Genomic DNA, 18,428 nt, shown 5'->3' with positions numbered 1-18,428 from the left:
GGCTGGGGAGAGGAAAGATCAAAGTGAGCTGAGAGGGAATGAGACAGGGAGAGGGGAATCAAAAGGAGGAATCGTCTGCTAAGCATATTGTCTCCTATACTTCTGCACAGTTCCATAAATTGTCCTCAAATGCCGATCATGTGAAATTAACCGGTTTTGGATCAAATAGAATTGAACTGATATGAATAATAATATGAAAATCAGTGCTGTTGCTACAATACAAACGCATTCTACGTCACTACGAATGATTACAAGTTACTGATCTTATACTTTAGGACCTATATGTATAATGTATTACAAAGCGTTTTTAAAGCGACAGGGCTGTGTATGAAATTACAGACCAGCGTGGCTAACGAGCTACCCTCACAACCATGAAGCAAACGGGCAAATTACAGATAGGAAAATTATTCGACATGTACTAGTACTCTAGCATGTTCCGGAGCTGCATGTTATTGCTATTTACTTTCGAACGTAAAAGCAAACATGTGACATTTATTTTATCATCGTACGGAGTTGAATATTATCGTTATTCATTTCCGAACGTTAAAGCAAACATTCGACATTTATTTTAGCATCTTCCGGAGCCGAAGGGAATGTTATTGCTTTTTACTTTCGAACATAAAAGCAAACATCCGGCATTTATTTTACCTTCGTACGGAGTTGAATGTTATTATTATTCATTTCCCAACGTCAAAGCAAACGTGCGATATTTATATCAGCATCTTACACAGCCGAATGATATCCTTATTCATTTCCCAACGCAAAATCAAATACTCGACATTAATTTTAGCACCGTACGGAGCTGAATCTTACCGTTATTCATTTCCAAAAGTATAAGAAAACATTCGACATTTATTTCAGTATCATACAAAGTCAGATATTACCGTTATTAATTTCCCAAAATTAAAAACAAATATCCGACATCTATTTTAGCATCTATCGGCGGTAAATGTTATTGCTACAGATTCGAACATAAAACATCAGACATTTATTTCATCGTCGTTCGGAGTTGAATATTATTGTTATTAATTTCCGAACGTCAAAGGGATCATTCGACATTCATTTTAGCATCTTCCGGAGCTGACTGTTATTGCTATTTACTTTCGAACGTAAAAGCAAACATCCGGTATTTAACTTTCATCGTATACGGAGTTGAATTTTTTTATTATTCATTTCCGAACGTCAAAGCAAACATGCGACATTTATTTCAGCATCTACCAGAGCCGAATGTTATCTTTATTCATTTCCGAAAGCAAAATCAAATATCTGACATAAATTTTAGCACCTTTGGAAGCCAAATCTTACTGTATTCATTTCCAATAGTATAAGCAAACACCCGACATTAATTTTAGTACCATAAAAGTCGAATATTACCGTTATTCATTTCTCGAAAATAAAAACAAATATCCGACATTTATTTTAGCATTTTACGGAGTCGATTGTTCATATATGAAATTTTGGTGCCCGACGTGCGTTTTTGATGGCCCCGCCCCCGGGCCACCGCTAGTGTCGAGACCTGACAGTATACCTGGTAGGTACCTCCTAGCAACAGGGTTGGCGTCTCATTCTGGCAAGAAAAAAATACGAATGTATCGAACTACGGTACGAAACGCAACTTTAGGCGACGAGTATTATGTCGTAAAAAAACAAACTAACCAACATACAGAAAAATCGAACAAAAACAAAATCTCTGTGTTAGAAATTCGTTTCCAGAGACACTTTTACTCATTTTTTTTTTCACACTGAAACTGAAATACAACGTGTATAATATGGCGCGACTTTTCTTTCTCACAACGCAACAGGGCGGCGTGTCGTTCTTTTGAAGGTCAAAGACGATCGTGATAGAGGTGCACGAGGCCGCGATCATTCTTCGTGAATGTATGGTTTCAGTATATAACAAGTCTGCTTTCTCGGACGCATTCCGGACGCCTTGAACAGATGATTTTATAATCCCCATTCTCGGAATACGACGGAATGCCTCTATTCACAAGGCTGAGGGGAGGAACAATAGGGCATTCTCAGTGCAGGCAGAATGCGTGGACCGGGAATGAAGTAGAGAATGCCTGCATGCCGGACGCATTCTGCCAGTCTGGATTACCAGCGACTGGAAGTCCGTCGTCACAGCAAACAATTCATCACATTTTATTTTGCTTTCTGCAGTCCCGAGGCGTCCCTCTCTGAATGGCGACTGCTGTTTTTTAATGAATAGAAAGCGCTACTGTACTGGCAAACAAAGAAGAGAAGATTAATCATTATCTTACAATGTCTTCATGAAGTGTAAAGTTACTCTAAATACTACGGATTTGGAAGTAAAACGTGATTCGTTTTCTTCTCTTAAATGCGTTCTTTGAGACCTTCAGCAAATTGTGATAGTCCCTTACGTGCTACTAAGTAGGTTATAGCTCATTATTCCGATGGTTCGTTATTCCCGAATTTCATTTTCGGATTAACGAATCTCCGGAATAACGCCACAAATGTTCGGATTAACGAACCTCTAGGTATAGGGAATTTGCGTGTTTCGGATCAACGAACCTTCGGAATAACGAACCTTCAGAATAGTGAACCTTCTGAATTTTGAATTGATTTGATTTGATTAATTTCATTCTCATTTTCATTTTCATTTTTTTCTTTCATTCCACAAAACATAACACAAAGTAAATCTCAAATTCAATCATAAGCATATATACATTACAAAGTATAACGATCAATGGTAATCAACAAACTTACAAAGATATGCACACATACTGGAATTACAAAGTTATGTTTGAAGGATTAAAAAAAATGAGAACTGAGGGGTCGACTAAAAACCATTGCTTGTAGATTGTGGACCACTCTAAAATATCTTCAAAAATACTTATTGTAATTACAAGTGTACATGTACATAATACAGAAAATAAGACAATGAAACAAAGAACAGAGACACAACAACATGACATGACTAAACTGAGGGGGATACGATTGAAAGGAATATAGCAAAAAACAAATTTAAGGGAAGAAGGAAAATAAGGAGATAAAGAGAGTGCCTACACGCTGGACAGAGAAACGGAAAAGGGGATTGTGGAAGTATTTCGGACAGCTGGTGACTGCACGCAGCTGTGGAAAGTTAAGGATATATTATAATGCCGAATTTCTTTACTTTATTATGCCATTCTTTACTTTATAATGAATAACGAACAGCAGTTTCTTTTCCTCTGTCATGGCTGAAATCAAAAAGTCTGCCATAACAATAATTATCGCTAAATGCCACACTGTGTTTGGACGTGCCAGTGTGCGAAACACGTGGTTTTACTTTCAAGTTCAAAGGAAGGCTCTATGTGCTTCTGGCTTCTTTGAGGTTTGTATACTGCAAGTTCCATGGATCGAATGCGCCGTAGTAGCTGTGCTTAATGGCTTATACGGTAAACAGTTTACGTTCGATACGAAGAAATATTTTTGAATCCAGTGATTAGCAAATCCCTTTTTATAGTTCAGTGAACATTTGAAATGCCTGATTTAATACACTTCACAGACAACTGTTCGATATTTCTGCTATGGGCCAAAAAGATAGGCTATAGAACCATTTGAGATGTGTAGCGTAGAATCATGAGATCACGAGCTAGTTCTTCCATCGATATAACTTCCAGGCTATTTACACGTTGTTTACTACCAGAATTCCAGTGCGCGCATTCTTTCGTCTGGCCAGCACCTGGGGTCTGGTGCACGCTTCTTTGGAAATTTCCCACAACGGGGGCCGGGGGGGGGGGGGGGGGGGGGGTGTCGACCGCATACAATCCGTTCGTGTTTTTCCCCTTATTTTTTCCCTTTGCTGGTAATGAACATTTAGTTTTAACTTAACGAAGGTGAGATGTATGTATTTTTCCATCATTCATGGGAAGAGAAGAAGAGTGAAAGAGTGAAAGAGGGAGAAATGAAATCAGACGGAGGACACGTAGCTCAACAAGCTGTCTTTTACACCAGCATCGGTAATTAGCATTACCATCACTCAGATCATTTGGCCCTTTTCGTATCAAAATTAAGGAACACGACCACCATCATCACTCGAGATAACACCTAAGCAAACTAATCACAAAGTACCAACAACCTCTCAGACAACAACACAAACACTACAAAATATCACACAGCACACCGAAGAGGCTCGGATCGAACTTCCTTCGAAATACTATACACTACAGCAAATTAGAGAAATCGCCGTTACGAAAATGCATGTGCAGTCAACGAGACACCTGAAAGAATTTTTACATACCGGTACTTCGAAACAAAGGGAACGAATAGAGTGACATTAAACGCAAGAAATCGTACCAAACGAGGTATGAGAAACAGCGGAAATAAAACATTGAATGAGTAGGCACTCGCCGAAGTTCGCAGCACCGAACACCACGCGAAAATTATACAAAGTCAACACGTGGCAACTCGCTATGACGAGATCTTTGAGACAGACATATTTTGTTCTTTGAAATCTTTATCAGTAGACAATAAACAATACAAAACAGAAAATGAATTCGTTGGGACCGGAGAAATTAGTTTGTTATATCGGGTATTATTTTGTTATATCAGGATCTCCTATGCCTATATCGAGTTTCCACGGTACACTGGAAACAAAGTTCGAACGCTTTTTCACATGCACAAAATACATGCAAGAACAATTATCGCAGGAGCAATTGTGTCATCATCCAGTTCATTCCCAAAATTGATTTTTTTTTTCAGTCACAGATTATCTTAAATTGTTGTGAAAATTGTATCGAAACGGGAGAGTGCCACAGAACTTCTTTAGAGTTCTGTGGAGAGTGCCCGTCACCTTCTTCTGAGGGAATTGCTAGTAAGCCCGACCAGACGCAGTGCAATTCTATGCAGCGACAGGGCTGGGTAGTTAGTGAATGAGTTGCCTCCTAATCCGTCTTTTGTTCGCACGAGGCATGGCGTGGACATTCTGTTTTGAAATCGGCAAGCCTTAATACCATTGTCTTTGATCAAAGTTACTCTGTACAATGTACTAGTACTTGAAAGTCTGTGGTGTAGGGGTCATTGAGACACCTTCCTTGCAAGACACAGTGCGATGCGCGAAAAAAAAAGAAAAAAAGATTAGTGCTTGTTCATTGATTTTCTACGCCACCACGCCAATGTGCTGAATACGCATTGTATCACGTTATGTGCACCATCTTGTTGATGAACCCTATGAATTTGTTTATCAAATCATTGCTGACCGTAAAAGAGAGGTGGAGATTATAAGTCACGAACTGCCAGCCGCATGACAGAAATGTACCAAGCAAGCAAACAAACAAGCACCAGTGAATGCCGTTTACAAACGCAAAAACTTGAACTGTTAATTGCAAAATCGACTGAAATCGTGTTTAGACTAAGTAAGAAGCTATAGGGCCTACTCGTACATTAATATTGCAGAGATCAGTTACATGATTTCTAACAGAAAGAAAACTCGCCGTTTAAAATGCAAGGTAAAACTCGCTCCACATCACAATAGGGCAACGAATAAGTTCAGATTGTCTTTTTTCACTTACTGTTGTCATATCACTACCCTGATTCAATTTTGGCTAGTCCGCAAAAAAAAAAAAAAAAAAAAAATTGACTAAACAAACACCCGACATATTAGTATGCCTTAGTAATACAGTGTAGTATCGTCCAGCTTGTGTACCAGCAGCACGATTATAAAGATTGTCGAGTATACTACGTGTACCAAGCTACTGTACCGTACGCGATGTACATGTTTGTTGATTTACAGATCAGCAGTTGCGATCTTAACAAATTAATTTGTAGAGGGAGACAAAGTGAAGAAACTCGCATCTGAACCTTCACCCCTCTGAATAATATCTTTCTTTCAATGCAAAAATTTGTTAGGTATATTCAGTTATTGTTTACTATAAAACATAGTCATGTGTTATTTTTCAGGCTTTTTCATGTTATTGATTGGATTCTAAACATCTTAACTATTCCAGTTTCTTTTCCCCTGACTGATATCACAAAGTCTGCCATAACGATGCTCGCTAAACAGTTTACGTTCCATACGAAGAAATCATGTCTTTTAAACGAGGAAAAAACAAAAACAAAACAAAAAACAAAAACGAACGAATGTTGATAGCCAAATAACTTCACAGTTCGTAGGTGAAGTTCCTTCAAACTTTCCAAAGTAATACGTAGTTTTGAGCGTGAAATTGTCAGGATTTTGCTGTCTAACCGGGTAGTGGCTGCATCACATACTCGTAGTGAATTTGTCTTGGCATAATATGAGGCCTTTCGTATATTTCTGTGAGTAATAAATCCCTTCCTATACAATTTGTAGTTCAGTAAACATTTAAAATACTCAATTAAGTACACAATAATAAACTGTTCGATATTTCTACTAACGGTCAAAAGAAAGGCTATAATTAGAATCATGATCTTTGCGACGACAACTCATGAGCTAGTTCTTCGATCGATATTTCCAGGCTATGTACACGCGGTTTATTCCAGTGCGCGCATTCTTTCGTCTGGCACCTTGGGTCTGGCACCTGGTTTTGTGGAAATTTTCCACAAGGAGGGGAGAAGGGTGGGGTGTCAAGTTTCTCGTAATACCAGAGACTGCATACACAATCTCTTTGCTTCAGCTACGGTTGTGTTTTTCCCCTTTGCTGGCAATGAACGTCTAGATTTAACTTTACGAAGGTTGCTAGCACGTGGTTCTTTTTGTTATGAGGTGTATGTATTTTTTTTTCCATCATTCATGGGCCGGAAGCTGTCTTTTACACTCGCATTAGTAATAACTTATCATCACCATCACTCGGATCACTCAGCCTTTTTCTATAAACATTCAGAAACATGACCAACATCATCATCAATCAAAGATTATTCCTTCCGTCTATATTTCTTTTCTGAATTATCCTCCACTGCTCGCTTTAATGATTAACAAAAAAATCGTAACTGTTCGTTACTGTGAAAGTTTGCAATTTCCGAAGTCTCGTTATTCGAAAAAAAAAATAAAAGCAACAACAAAATTGTGTTGCTGTTTTGAAGATTCGTCAATTCAAAAACGAAGGAAGGTTTGGTTTTCTAAATGCTGTTAATCCGAAAACAAAACAAATTTTTGACCACGTTATTCGTTTTTAGATTAACGAACCGTATTTCCCATTTTCAGATTAACGAACCTTCGGAATGTCACAAGATGTTCGGATTAACAAACCCTAGTACATTTTCAGATTACTATAGTAACAAACATGGAATTTGCGTTTTTCGGATACGGAAGAACGAACCATCGGAATATAAGTACACCTAGTATCATCATACCTGACTCTTTTTGGAATAATAACCACCACGCAAAGAAATTAACAATGTCAAACTGAGAAACTGATTTCTTGCCTCAAAATTTTCCCTGATGCCGTCTATATATTTCTTTTCTGAATTACCCTTCCCCCTCCACTGCTCGACTGAAAAACAAACAAACAAACAAAACAAAACATAAAGTTACAGTTCGTTACTTAAAGTTCGTTATTCCGAAGGCTAAGATTCGGAAGAACGAACCAACGGAATAAGTACATGACTCTTTCCAGAATACAAACATCACGCAAAAAAATTAACGATATCAAACTGAGAATTTCACTTACTTGTATTTCTTGCCTCAAGATTTTCACTCCCTTCTATATTTATTTTCTGAATTACCCCCCCCCCCCATCCCCTAATCGACTGAAAAAAAAGAAAAAAAAAACATAGTTACAGTCATTCCGAAGGCTCGTAAATCCCAAATTGACGAAGGGGGAAAAAAGTTTCGTTTTTTAAAGAATCGTCGACTCGAAAACGAAACGGGGGTCGATACTCTCAACGTTGTTAAACTCCAAAGATAAATGAATAAATAAATAGATAAATAGATAGATAGATAGATACATAAATAAATATATAAATGAATTTTCGCGTCGGATTAAGAGTTTTCAGACTAAAGCACCTTCGGAATATTCCCACACACTGTTAGTTAGTTAAAAGTTGATGCCTGTTTAGGTGGTGAAAACTTACGTTTGAAATGAGAAAGTGGGAGCATTTGCAGACATTTAAAACATCCGACATTAACGTTTTAGCACTATAAAGAGCCGAAAGTTACCGTTATTCATTTCCGATTGTAAGAGCAATCATGCAACATTTACTAGTATTTTAGCACCTTACGGAGCCGAATATTACCGTTAATCATTTTCAAATATAAAAGCAAACTACCGACATTCATTTTAGCATCTTTAGGGAGCTGAATGTTATCCTTATTCATTTCCGAACGTGAAAGCAAACATCCGCTATCTATTTTAGCATCTAACTGAGCCGATTGACACCGTTAATCATTTCCAAATTTAAAAGCAACAATCTCTTATTATTTTAGCATCGTACGGAGCAGAATATTACTGGTATTCATTTCCAAATTTAAAAGCAAACATCCGACATTTATTTCATTATCATATGGAGCCGAATGTTATTTGCTGCTGTCCACTTCCGAAAGTGAAATGAATCATCTGACAATATTGTTTTAGCATCGTACGGAGCCGAATAGTAGGGCCTACTGTTGTTCATTTTTAACGTCAAGGCAGATATCAGACATTTACTTTCCCATCAAACGCAGCTGAATGTTACTGTTATTCATTTCGAAATGTAAAAGCAAATATCCAACATTTATTTTAGCATCGTATGGAGCAGAATGTTACTTCTATTCACTTCCGAACGTAAAAGCAATCATCTGACTTTTATTTCAGCATCTTCCGGAGCCGAATGTCATTGCTATTTACTTTCGAAAGTAAAAGCAAACATCCGACATTCATTTGATCATAGTACGGAATTGAATGTTATTGTTATTCACTTCCGAACGTCAAAGGGATCATTCGACATTTATTTTAGCATCTTCCGGAGCTGAATGTTATTGATATTTACTTTCGAACATTAAAGCAAACATCCGGCATTTATTTTACCATCACACGGAGTTGAATATTATTGGTATTTATTTCCAAACGTCAAAGGGATCATTCAATATTTACTTTAGTCTTTAGCATCTTCCAGAGCTGAATGTTATCATCGCTAATTTACTTTCGAACGTTAAAGTAAACATCCGGCATTTATAGCATCTTCCGGTGCTGAATGTTATTGCTATTTACTATCAAACCTAAAAGCAAACATCAGACATTTATTTTATCATCGTACGGAGTTGAATATAATTGTTATTCATTTCCGAACGTCAAAGCAAACATCAAACATCAATTTTAATGAATCAATGTTACTGTTATTCTTTTCGAAATTTAAAAAGCAGACATCCGACAATTATTTTAGCATCGTATGGAGCAGAATATTACTGCTATTCGCTTCCGAACGTAAAAGCAATCGTGTGATAGTTATTTTAGCATCTTCTGGAGCCGAATGTTGATATTTACTTTCGAAAGTAAAAGCAAACATGCGGCGTTTATTTTATCATCGTACGGAGTTGAATATTATTGTTAGTCATTTCTGAAAGTCAAAGCAAACATTCGACATTTATTTCAGCATCTTCCGGAGCAAAATGTTATCCTTACGCATTTCCGATCGCAAAATCAAATATCTGACATCAATTTTAGCACCGTATGGAGCTGAATTTTACCGTTATTCATTTCCAAAAGTGTAAACAAACATCCGACGTTTATTTTAGTATCATTCGAATATTACCATTATTCATCTCCAAAATTAAAACGAAACATCTGACATTAATTTTAGCATCTCGCGGAGCCGATTGTTGCCGCTGTTCATTTCCAAAAGTAAAGGCAAACATCTGACTTTTTCCTACGGGAGAAATAGGACGACTTCGTAATACACTATTCAGTTCTTGAGTCACTTGACAGATAAAAAAAAAATCTCACCTCATGCATGCAAAATTTTACATGTTGGAGCTGCCTAATTAAGGCATACATTCGCGTATGAGTGTAGACCTACATGTGTTTTTATAAACCCTCTTCGATCGCTATTTAAAGTGTTCCCCGTTCAGTGAGATCACACCCCATAATTACGTTTTCTTTTCACCATGTTATAGCCAAACGAAACGCAAATCAACTCATAACCAATGTTGAGACAAAGGAAAGCGTCGGGACACGTCGCTCATCGTCGGGCTATCACGAGCATCATTTGTAATCAGGAGAGGTGCGTCTGGACACGTCGCTCGCTATTCAATTTGAGCACTGGCCGTGACCATTCAGAAATCTCGCTACATCTCAAGCGCCATGTCCCGAAACGTCGGCATTATTACTTGCGTGAGCGGAGGTCACGCAACATAGAAATAATCAACAGCTTCTTTTGAGGGTGTCGGCAAGTGTCAGCAAGCGTCGGCAAGCGTCGCGGTATCATCAAAATGATGGCGCGTGATGCTTTGACCGACGCTTAGCGACGGAGTAAAAACATACTGCGACGCACTTCATTGTTCTCGCAATATGTCCCCGTCGCTGAGTGTCGCTCTCCGTCGCTCGCAGTCCCTAGTTTACCAGGTGCGCCTAAGTCTTTGCACCATTTTCACAACAGAGAAACGCAGAGTAGTCCCAGTTTAATACTTTTTCACCTGCATGCATACTCGCACATATTACGTTGTATCTTACACATGAATAACGTCTGTCAAGCAAACATCCAAACATTAATGAAGATTAGTGAGAGTAGTCACATGACTTTACCGGCCAATGGGAAGGTTGTTTCGGATGACCCTCTGCTGACCCCTGGTGTACTCGATGTCCACGGTGATGGGGGCAGAGTAGGTCATGTCTCGCAGCCGACACTCGTGGGGCGAGGTCGGCTTGGTGATGTTGAAGCTCTCCTCCACGTCCGGAGCTCCGACGTAGATGTTGAGATACCTGCAAATGAAAGCAAATCGATGAGGTCTGACTATTGGGCAATTCCATGGGGTTGGGACTGAAATTGTGACATACAAGTTGAAAATTCAAGTTGGGTAAATTGAAATTTCCTTTTTCCCCCTGATTTGTTACTCCCATTCTTCAACATATTCCACTAGAAATCTGTTTATTACTTCGCACACTTTCAGTCAGCATGGGTAAACAGGTATGGCAAAATACCTATGTTACACGGACTTCATTTGTTGACATCCTTCATCATTTTGTGTTCTGAAATGATAACAATGAACACATCCACGTTTTTTTCGTCCATAGCACATCAACATGTTATTTAACAGGCGCATGAGATCATTATCAGTAAGATTGTATGTTCTGATGTCAACTGCAAGCCACTTTTATTAACATGTTTTTTTCTACAAACCATTAACAATTTCAATCAAAAGTTTAACTTTTTCATCAAGAGTGATACAATGACAATATTCTTAAAAGCACCACAATTGAAGCAAGTGATTTGTATGGGTATTCAAGTAAAAACATTATTTTATTGTTATAATCAGGGGTTTTCAGACAACAACCTCGCCCACGGTGTACTACCTATGTTACACGGACAGTATGTCTTTGTAACATAGGTACACTACGACATATCAACTGATTTCCTTTATTGTGGTGTGAGATGTTAAAACCTACACATATAGACTTTATGTATGTTCCCACAAATAACACTATTGTAACAGTTCTTTGGAATTATATCTACTGCACACCTGTGGAACAATACCTATGTTACACAGACTTCAATTCTTTGTAACTCTGATATGAAAGAAGGCAGACTTAATCAGAAGAAGAAGAAGAAAGTGAAGCTTTACACAATTTGACCTAATATACACTAACAACATCATCAACTAGTTGTCAACTAACTAAGAAAACTAATAAAGAGAAATCAGACAAGTCTTCTTGTCTTTTCCATGTTCTTTGTTTGAAATTAATTTCTGCTCTTTTGTCCAATGTCCATTTAGCCCTCGATTTTTGTTTTTCTTCTGTCCATTTTCCCTCTGTGCAGTTTTCTTCTTGTCTAGTTTGTTACATTCGCTCTTCTTGGGTGTTGCTTTGTCGGCTTCCTCTCTGTTTGTGGAGTGCTGTGGATGTGTCCTTTTCACTCTTTCATGTAGTTTAACACGTAGCGGTGGTAGAGGAGGAGCCATGGCAGGTTCATCAAAAAACTGAACAAAAGGTGTAAAGAGAAATAGAATAAAAAAATTAAAAGAAAATTTTTGTCGGGGTTGACTATATATTCCTGTTGATGTATCTGTGTGTTTATGAATGGAATTAAATAATTTTAACAATTTTGCTTACATTTCTACCTCTTGGCATACCCATTAGCTAGAGTTCCATGTGTACCTCCCACCAAAATTGAAAAAAAAAAATGGGTTATGCTTAAAATGATGTAAATATTAATAATAATAATATAGCATGTAAAACATAGGAAAATATCATTTTCATACTCTATGCTAAAAACTTGTTTTCAGATGCAAGCTACACTGTAGGAAGGGCAGGTCGCTGCCCCCAGTGTCCTAGCTAAGGTTAGGGCTAGGGTCAGGGTTACGTTTACGGTTATGGTCCTTAATAGACTCCCAAAATAATACTAGGCCCTATTTTATATTCATCCCCCATCGAAATTGTCGCCCTCTTTTTGAATGATAGTGTAGAGCAATAATAGTCCAATTTTGATTGGGGTTCATAATTTTATTGAAGCCTTTCCTACCCACTACCCACCCAAACTGAATAGGACACTGGCATTTTAGCTTTGAGACTTCACAGTGGGTGAACATGGAATGGAAATGGTGAATCCTTGTGAAATGTTAACAACTTCATCAGAGCATCTAACAGGTCAGTGAAATCTTGGAAGGAAAACATTGACATTTTCGAAGTAAATCTGTTAAAGAGAAAGAATTTCACAGCTCCTAGTTCCCTCAATATCACCAGCAAAATAAGGCAAACTCTATTTCTCTAGTTCAGATGCAGTCTGGACATCTACGTTTTCCAACTAGTATATAGTGATTAATACTAACTCTAGCACGTCTACCTTGGTAGATACCTAATGACAAAAGGGTCCAAAAATTCACAATAATCGGGAGGTAAAACAATTTTATATTGCAGTGAAGATACACTGATATACTTTTGTATGGTTTTCTAAGAGAGGAATATATGCTCCTTTTGCAGAGACCGGCATGGACAGAAAATTTGGCAATCAAAATTATGAACATGAACCTGTAACAAATATCTCAGTATGTGGGACTACAGTATCATCGTCCACAGTATTTTTGGCCAGTTCAGAGGTTTAGATGTCGTTTTTTTCCTCTAATAGAGTTACAGAATATGACAAATGTTATTATTTTTGTAAAATAGCGTAAAAGCTTACCAATTGACATCAGAAACATTAAAACTCCTGTACCTACGTTACATGGACAACAGCATAAAAACAGATCTTGTGCTGTCCAGGTAGGTGTATATTGGCTGTGAGTAGTTTTTCTGCCATTGGGGGAGGACTGCCAGTGACATGAATACGATTGCTGAAGTTAGTAGCTCTTCTTTTTATCGCGAGACGCGTCTTTCCTTACCTACGTTACACGAAGAGGCCGGACATCGCACTGAAGTACAGTGATATGTTCCGTATTTTCTCGTTTATTTGGAGGATTTTGATGCTAATTTTTGGATGAGAATACTCCTGAAATATAAATCTCATTATAGAAATAAAGTTTCTAATCATATTATGGTTGGAAGTGTATGTAAAACCATGCTATACCTATGTTACAACAAAAATTGCCATGGACATCGTTTGTAACATAGGTATGAGGTTGCTTGAAGATGCTCTGGTGTTCTTATTTTGTTACAAATGTTTATGTGCCTTATAGTCTTTGTAGAAGTCACCTTGCCTCTCTTAATTATGATAGGCATAATGCTGAAAGGTTGTATATTCCTGTTTTACATTGCCATGAAAATGGCATATATTTATGTCACAACATAAACCACAAAAAAACATGGGACATCATTAGTGAAACAGTCATAGACAAAATACATTTGTACACAGGCTTGGGTTTTTTTTCATCAAATAATTCTTCACACATTTCTCTCCAAGAATAACTGCAAACCACGGACAATTATTTGATAAATTTTTCAGAATATGACTTTTATTCCCTACACAACATGAAAATCTAGAGAAGACCCAACCCCATGGAATGACCCTATTATCTTACAAGGTTTTAACCTTTCACCAGGCATCCTGGAGTCTCAAGCAAATTCATTTACTTCCAACACATACACTGTACCAATTAATAAACAAGTTTATAAAATAGCTCATGTGCACATTGATACAAATGACTTTTCTCTTTTCTCAGTTGGTTAGGTACTTTAATCGTTTTCAAAGCAGCATAATGCATACTCTAAGCTTGCCTGACATAACAATTTATGAAGTCATGTTCAAACAAGGAATGAACTTGAATTTAATAGACCATATGTAAGTAGGCATCCAATTCAATGCTAATATCAAATGCAATAACAACCTTTATCTTTTGATAATGATAAATGCCAGGCTTGCTGTCTGGTGGATGTGCTGGCATGCACCATTTAGATAGGATCACATGAATAATCATCACATCACCAAGGAATAATTTTCCTGGTATCGCATCGCAATTTGCTATGCACTTTTACACCACTGTTACACAAACTATCTTGTGTGTAGCAGTTTTCTTCCATAGAAATGTACAGGATACCATGTAAAATATTGTTCATCAGCTGAAATTGCTAATCAAATTTGAGTTGAAAAATTATTCCCTGCATCACAGATGCTTATCTCAGTGCATTAGCAAGCCAAATTGCCTGTTGGTACAAATAAACTTTTTCTGCTCATGCACAAAGTCGAATAAATAGTAGTACATATCTATAGACAAGAGACACACACCAGTAAAACATAATTGTACTATTTACTCACTTCATGTAGAAGGTTGGGTCAGAGTCACATGTGATTTTCTCATTAGCTTTCATGATCTTCTTGATCTGTTGGGGTTAAGAGAAAAAGTGATACAAGATAATTTACTCAGAAATAGAACTGGTACAGCTTCATTTCACATGTTTGATGTATTGGTGTTTCAGCGTTCTTATTCTACATGGTCAATGATACTGAGAGACAGGTTTTTTTTGTGTATACACTGCTATGAAAGGCAAAAAATTACTATCAATAACAAAACCCTACATGGATCCGAGACTACAGACAAAAAAAAAAATAAAAAATAAAAGTAAACATAAATAAACCACCACAAGAGAGACAGACAGACTGACAGACAGAGACATAGATAGAGGAGAGAGAGAGAGAGAGAGAGAGACAAAAGTTTTGACCATCCATTCATTGAAAGTCTGCCAAAAAGTAGAGTCACGGATATTCAACAGGTTGTTTTATCAGTGTACATGTATTTCCGAGTTGTAATCTTTCCTTATTATACAGTACACATGATTTTTAAAATATTACAAACCATAAAATACAGTGAAATGCCTGCAACACTTGGATTCACATATTGTGGATGTACAAACCTCAACAGGAGACCACTGATCCAAATACTCATAGACTCACCAGTGTTCATCATTATAACTAAATATTCAAACTGAAACAAATAATGAAAGTGGTCGTGGTATGTTCAAAATCACAATGTTCTTCAGAGGTGAATCTGGCATACACTGAAATCTGGCCACACACTTAACCCGTTGAGGACGAGTCCCGAGCATACTCGGGCAAGCGTCTATGGGAAATGCGTGTTGTAGCAATATCAAACCGTCCTCAACGGGTTAATTGCAAAAAAAAAGAAGTTACAAACTGCATGCTGATATGAATGAAATCTACTACAAGACCCAACTTGTCTGGGTTTACCTCCACATTAATGAAGTAGTTGAAGGAGTCAATGTGCTGTCCAACGAGTCCTCGTACCTTGAGAAATGCTGGCAGCAGCTTCCATTTGTCCTACAGGAAACCAGTGCACAATATTTATGAAGGTGGATTAGAGTGAAAAGTTCAGATACCTTTTAAACAACAAGTAAGCAACTATACTGCCCTACTTTGGCAAAAGGAAGCAAGTGACAAAAGTGACATTTCTTGTAAAAGAGCAAAATGTGTCTGTTATTTGCACTGACGTCAATGGAATATCATGATATATTACCTTACATATCTCTAAGCAGGATGAGTGTTTATGCATAAAATTTGGTCTGGAAGAAGAACACATTAGGTGAAATATGAAAACATCAATAACTCAAATTTGGATGGTATGTCACTTGCTTCCTTTTGCCAAAGTAGGGCAGTATAGACCTCTCCAACTAATCAACCTTTACAAGAATATCTATTATAGCTGTTTCACTTTCTGAACAATATTCAGAAATCAATGAAGAAACCTACCTCGGCATATAAATAATGTACATTGCAGGGGAGGATCCAGGAATACCGTAAAGGGGAGGCGCCTTCATATAAAATATTAAGGGGGGGGTGCACACATGCTCCGATCCCCCCCTCATTTTTTCCCCTTTTTGTTGCTTTGTTTGAACAAAAAAAATAAAGAGGGGGCATGCATCTGGTCCCCCCCCCAAAAAAAAAAAAAAAAAAAAAAAAAAAATCCACCAAGCTGCATTGTAGAACACTCTATAGTCTGTTTCACTGTCATTGATAAAAAAGATCAGCTTGTAAATTTACCGCTGTAGATATCTAGATCTAGTCTACATAATCCAATCTAATCAGGGATTTGTTCCACAGAGACGTCTGCTTTCATGACATTCCTTTCCTAGTAATAAACTAGTAGTAGTATACACACATACATGTATGCACAGTGACTGAAGCCAACAAAGGTTCTCATAGTCATACCATACTCAAACCAACTCATACATATTTGTTATCGGGATGCTAATTAAATTTAGATAAATGGTGTGTACAGTTCTGGTTGAGGTGAGGATTTAGCTTTTAACGTTTTGCGAGATACTCAGAAACCACTCTATGAAATGTCAAATAGCACGCAATTCAAGGGGCATCCAAAGTTTATTTGACAAAAATCGGTTTTGAAATGGCTGAGATATCAAAAAACAAGGTGAAACAAAGAGATCCTAATTAAAAGCATGGCCCGTTGCCTTTTATTATTATCACTTTTGGGGATACGGCCATACGGTGTATCTCAGCCATTCGAAAACCAATTTTCATCAAATGAACATTGAATCCATGATCTTAAAATTACAATTACATGCTCTTTCATATTTCATAAAAGGTTTCACATTATCTCACTTAGGAATGTTCATAACATGAATTCACACCTCAACCAGTACTGTATAGTCCCTTTAACCATTACTCATGTCTGTGAATAAGGAGCCAGTGTGGTTCGCTTCTTCTCCCAAGACCGTCCTAAGTTTTAGCATGTTACTCCTTCTTTTTCAGACCATCTTTCTTACCATTTACAGAACTAGTTGTGACTTATCAACCGCGAAAGTTGGTACACAAGTAGATTGTGGCCTACCTACCATAAACTTAAACTCTGCCTCTCGGTGTTATTACTATTCTGAGAGTATATAGATCTAAAACATAAATGTTGAGCGAGAAACATTGAGCGAGCGCGAGTGTACGATACCTCAATGGTCTTGACTGACACCAAATAAAGTACGTGGGACTGCACATGGTTAGCGTGCCAGCCTCATCAAGTTTATGTCGATTATAATTCAGTTCATTTACCTGAACTGTTTTGACGGGAGCAGTAAGTGCTTCCTTGTCAATTTCCATTTTATCCTCGTATTCATCACCATCCGGATCATCTTTGAGAGTCATTTTGACGGCCGAACGACGGTCGGCCAGGCGCAGGCCAACAGACCGACTCCAGAGAACAGATTGCTTGATTGATCGAGCGAATGTGTGAGATGGCGCTCTCCTCCTCCTATGGGAAAAACGTTGGGTTAGGGTTTTTGGTTATGGTTAGGGTTATGGTTAGGGTTAGGGTTGGGGTTAGGGTTAGGGTTAGGGTTAGGGTTAGGGTTAGGGTTAGGGTTTGATGGTTAGGGTTAGGATTAGGATTAGGGTTAGGTTTAGGAATAGGGTCCCCGATAGATTTTTAGTTGCCCCAATCTGTGCCGTCTAAAAAAAACACGCTTCCCGGTCCGCCCGCAGGCCGCAGCGGCGGCACCCTGCGAGCTAACAGGTGCAGCTGCAGCAGCTCTCTGCTCCATGGCTAGTATTATTGGTAAAGTGTTTAAATACTCGTTATAATGTTTTGAAGGCTATCTCTTTTTGCTTTTTCTTTACATTGTCATCGATCCTCAGTCATCTCAACAATACATAGACTGTATGGATCCCCCCCCCCCCCCCCCCCCCCCCCAATAAGATCACACCAACTTGAAATCATCATTCCCTGCAGTGATTCTGGCGTCAAGTCTACCCAGGAACGCAAAATTATTTCTCTTTCTTGCGTCAGACTACCCAGCCCAATATTACTACAAAGTATTTCATCCGTATAATAAAGATTACACATTTGGGTTAGTGGCCCTACTCTTTTTTTTCCTCTGTCCCCCCCCCCCCCCCCCCCCGTCCCTCCCTACTCCCTCTCTCTCTCC

General features: G+C 38.0%; 1 protein-coding gene across 1 annotated transcript in view; it reads right to left on the bottom strand.

Moving 5' to 3' along the window:
• The window catches only part of LOC139721787 (DNA-directed RNA polymerase III subunit RPC2-like), a 64,314-nt gene extending 46,609 nt beyond the window's left edge, over positions 1-17,705 (bottom strand). The window contains exons 1-4 of the mRNA XM_071633111.1: positions 17,557-17,705; positions 15,727-15,816; positions 14,797-14,861; positions 10,638-10,814 (exon numbers count right to left, since the gene is read on the bottom strand). Of these exons, the coding sequence (XP_071489212.1) occupies positions 10,638-10,814; positions 14,797-14,861; positions 15,727-15,816; positions 17,557-17,649 (425 nt within the window). The 5' untranslated portion in view covers positions 17,650-17,705. The remainder of the gene's footprint in view (positions 1-10,637; positions 10,815-14,796; positions 14,862-15,726; positions 15,817-17,556) is intronic.
• Between the last annotated feature and the right edge of the window lie 723 nt (positions 17,706-18,428).

Source organism: Diadema antillarum, unplaced genomic scaffold (assembly GCF_040938485.1).
Source record: "Diadema antillarum isolate AM-2024a unplaced genomic scaffold, OU_Dant_1.0 scf00000150, whole genome shotgun sequence".
NCBI lineage: Eukaryota > Metazoa > Echinodermata > Echinoidea > Diadematoida > Diadematidae > Diadema > Diadema antillarum.
Note: the sequence above shows the minus strand (reverse complement) of the source record. Positions and strands in the feature narration are given on the sequence as shown.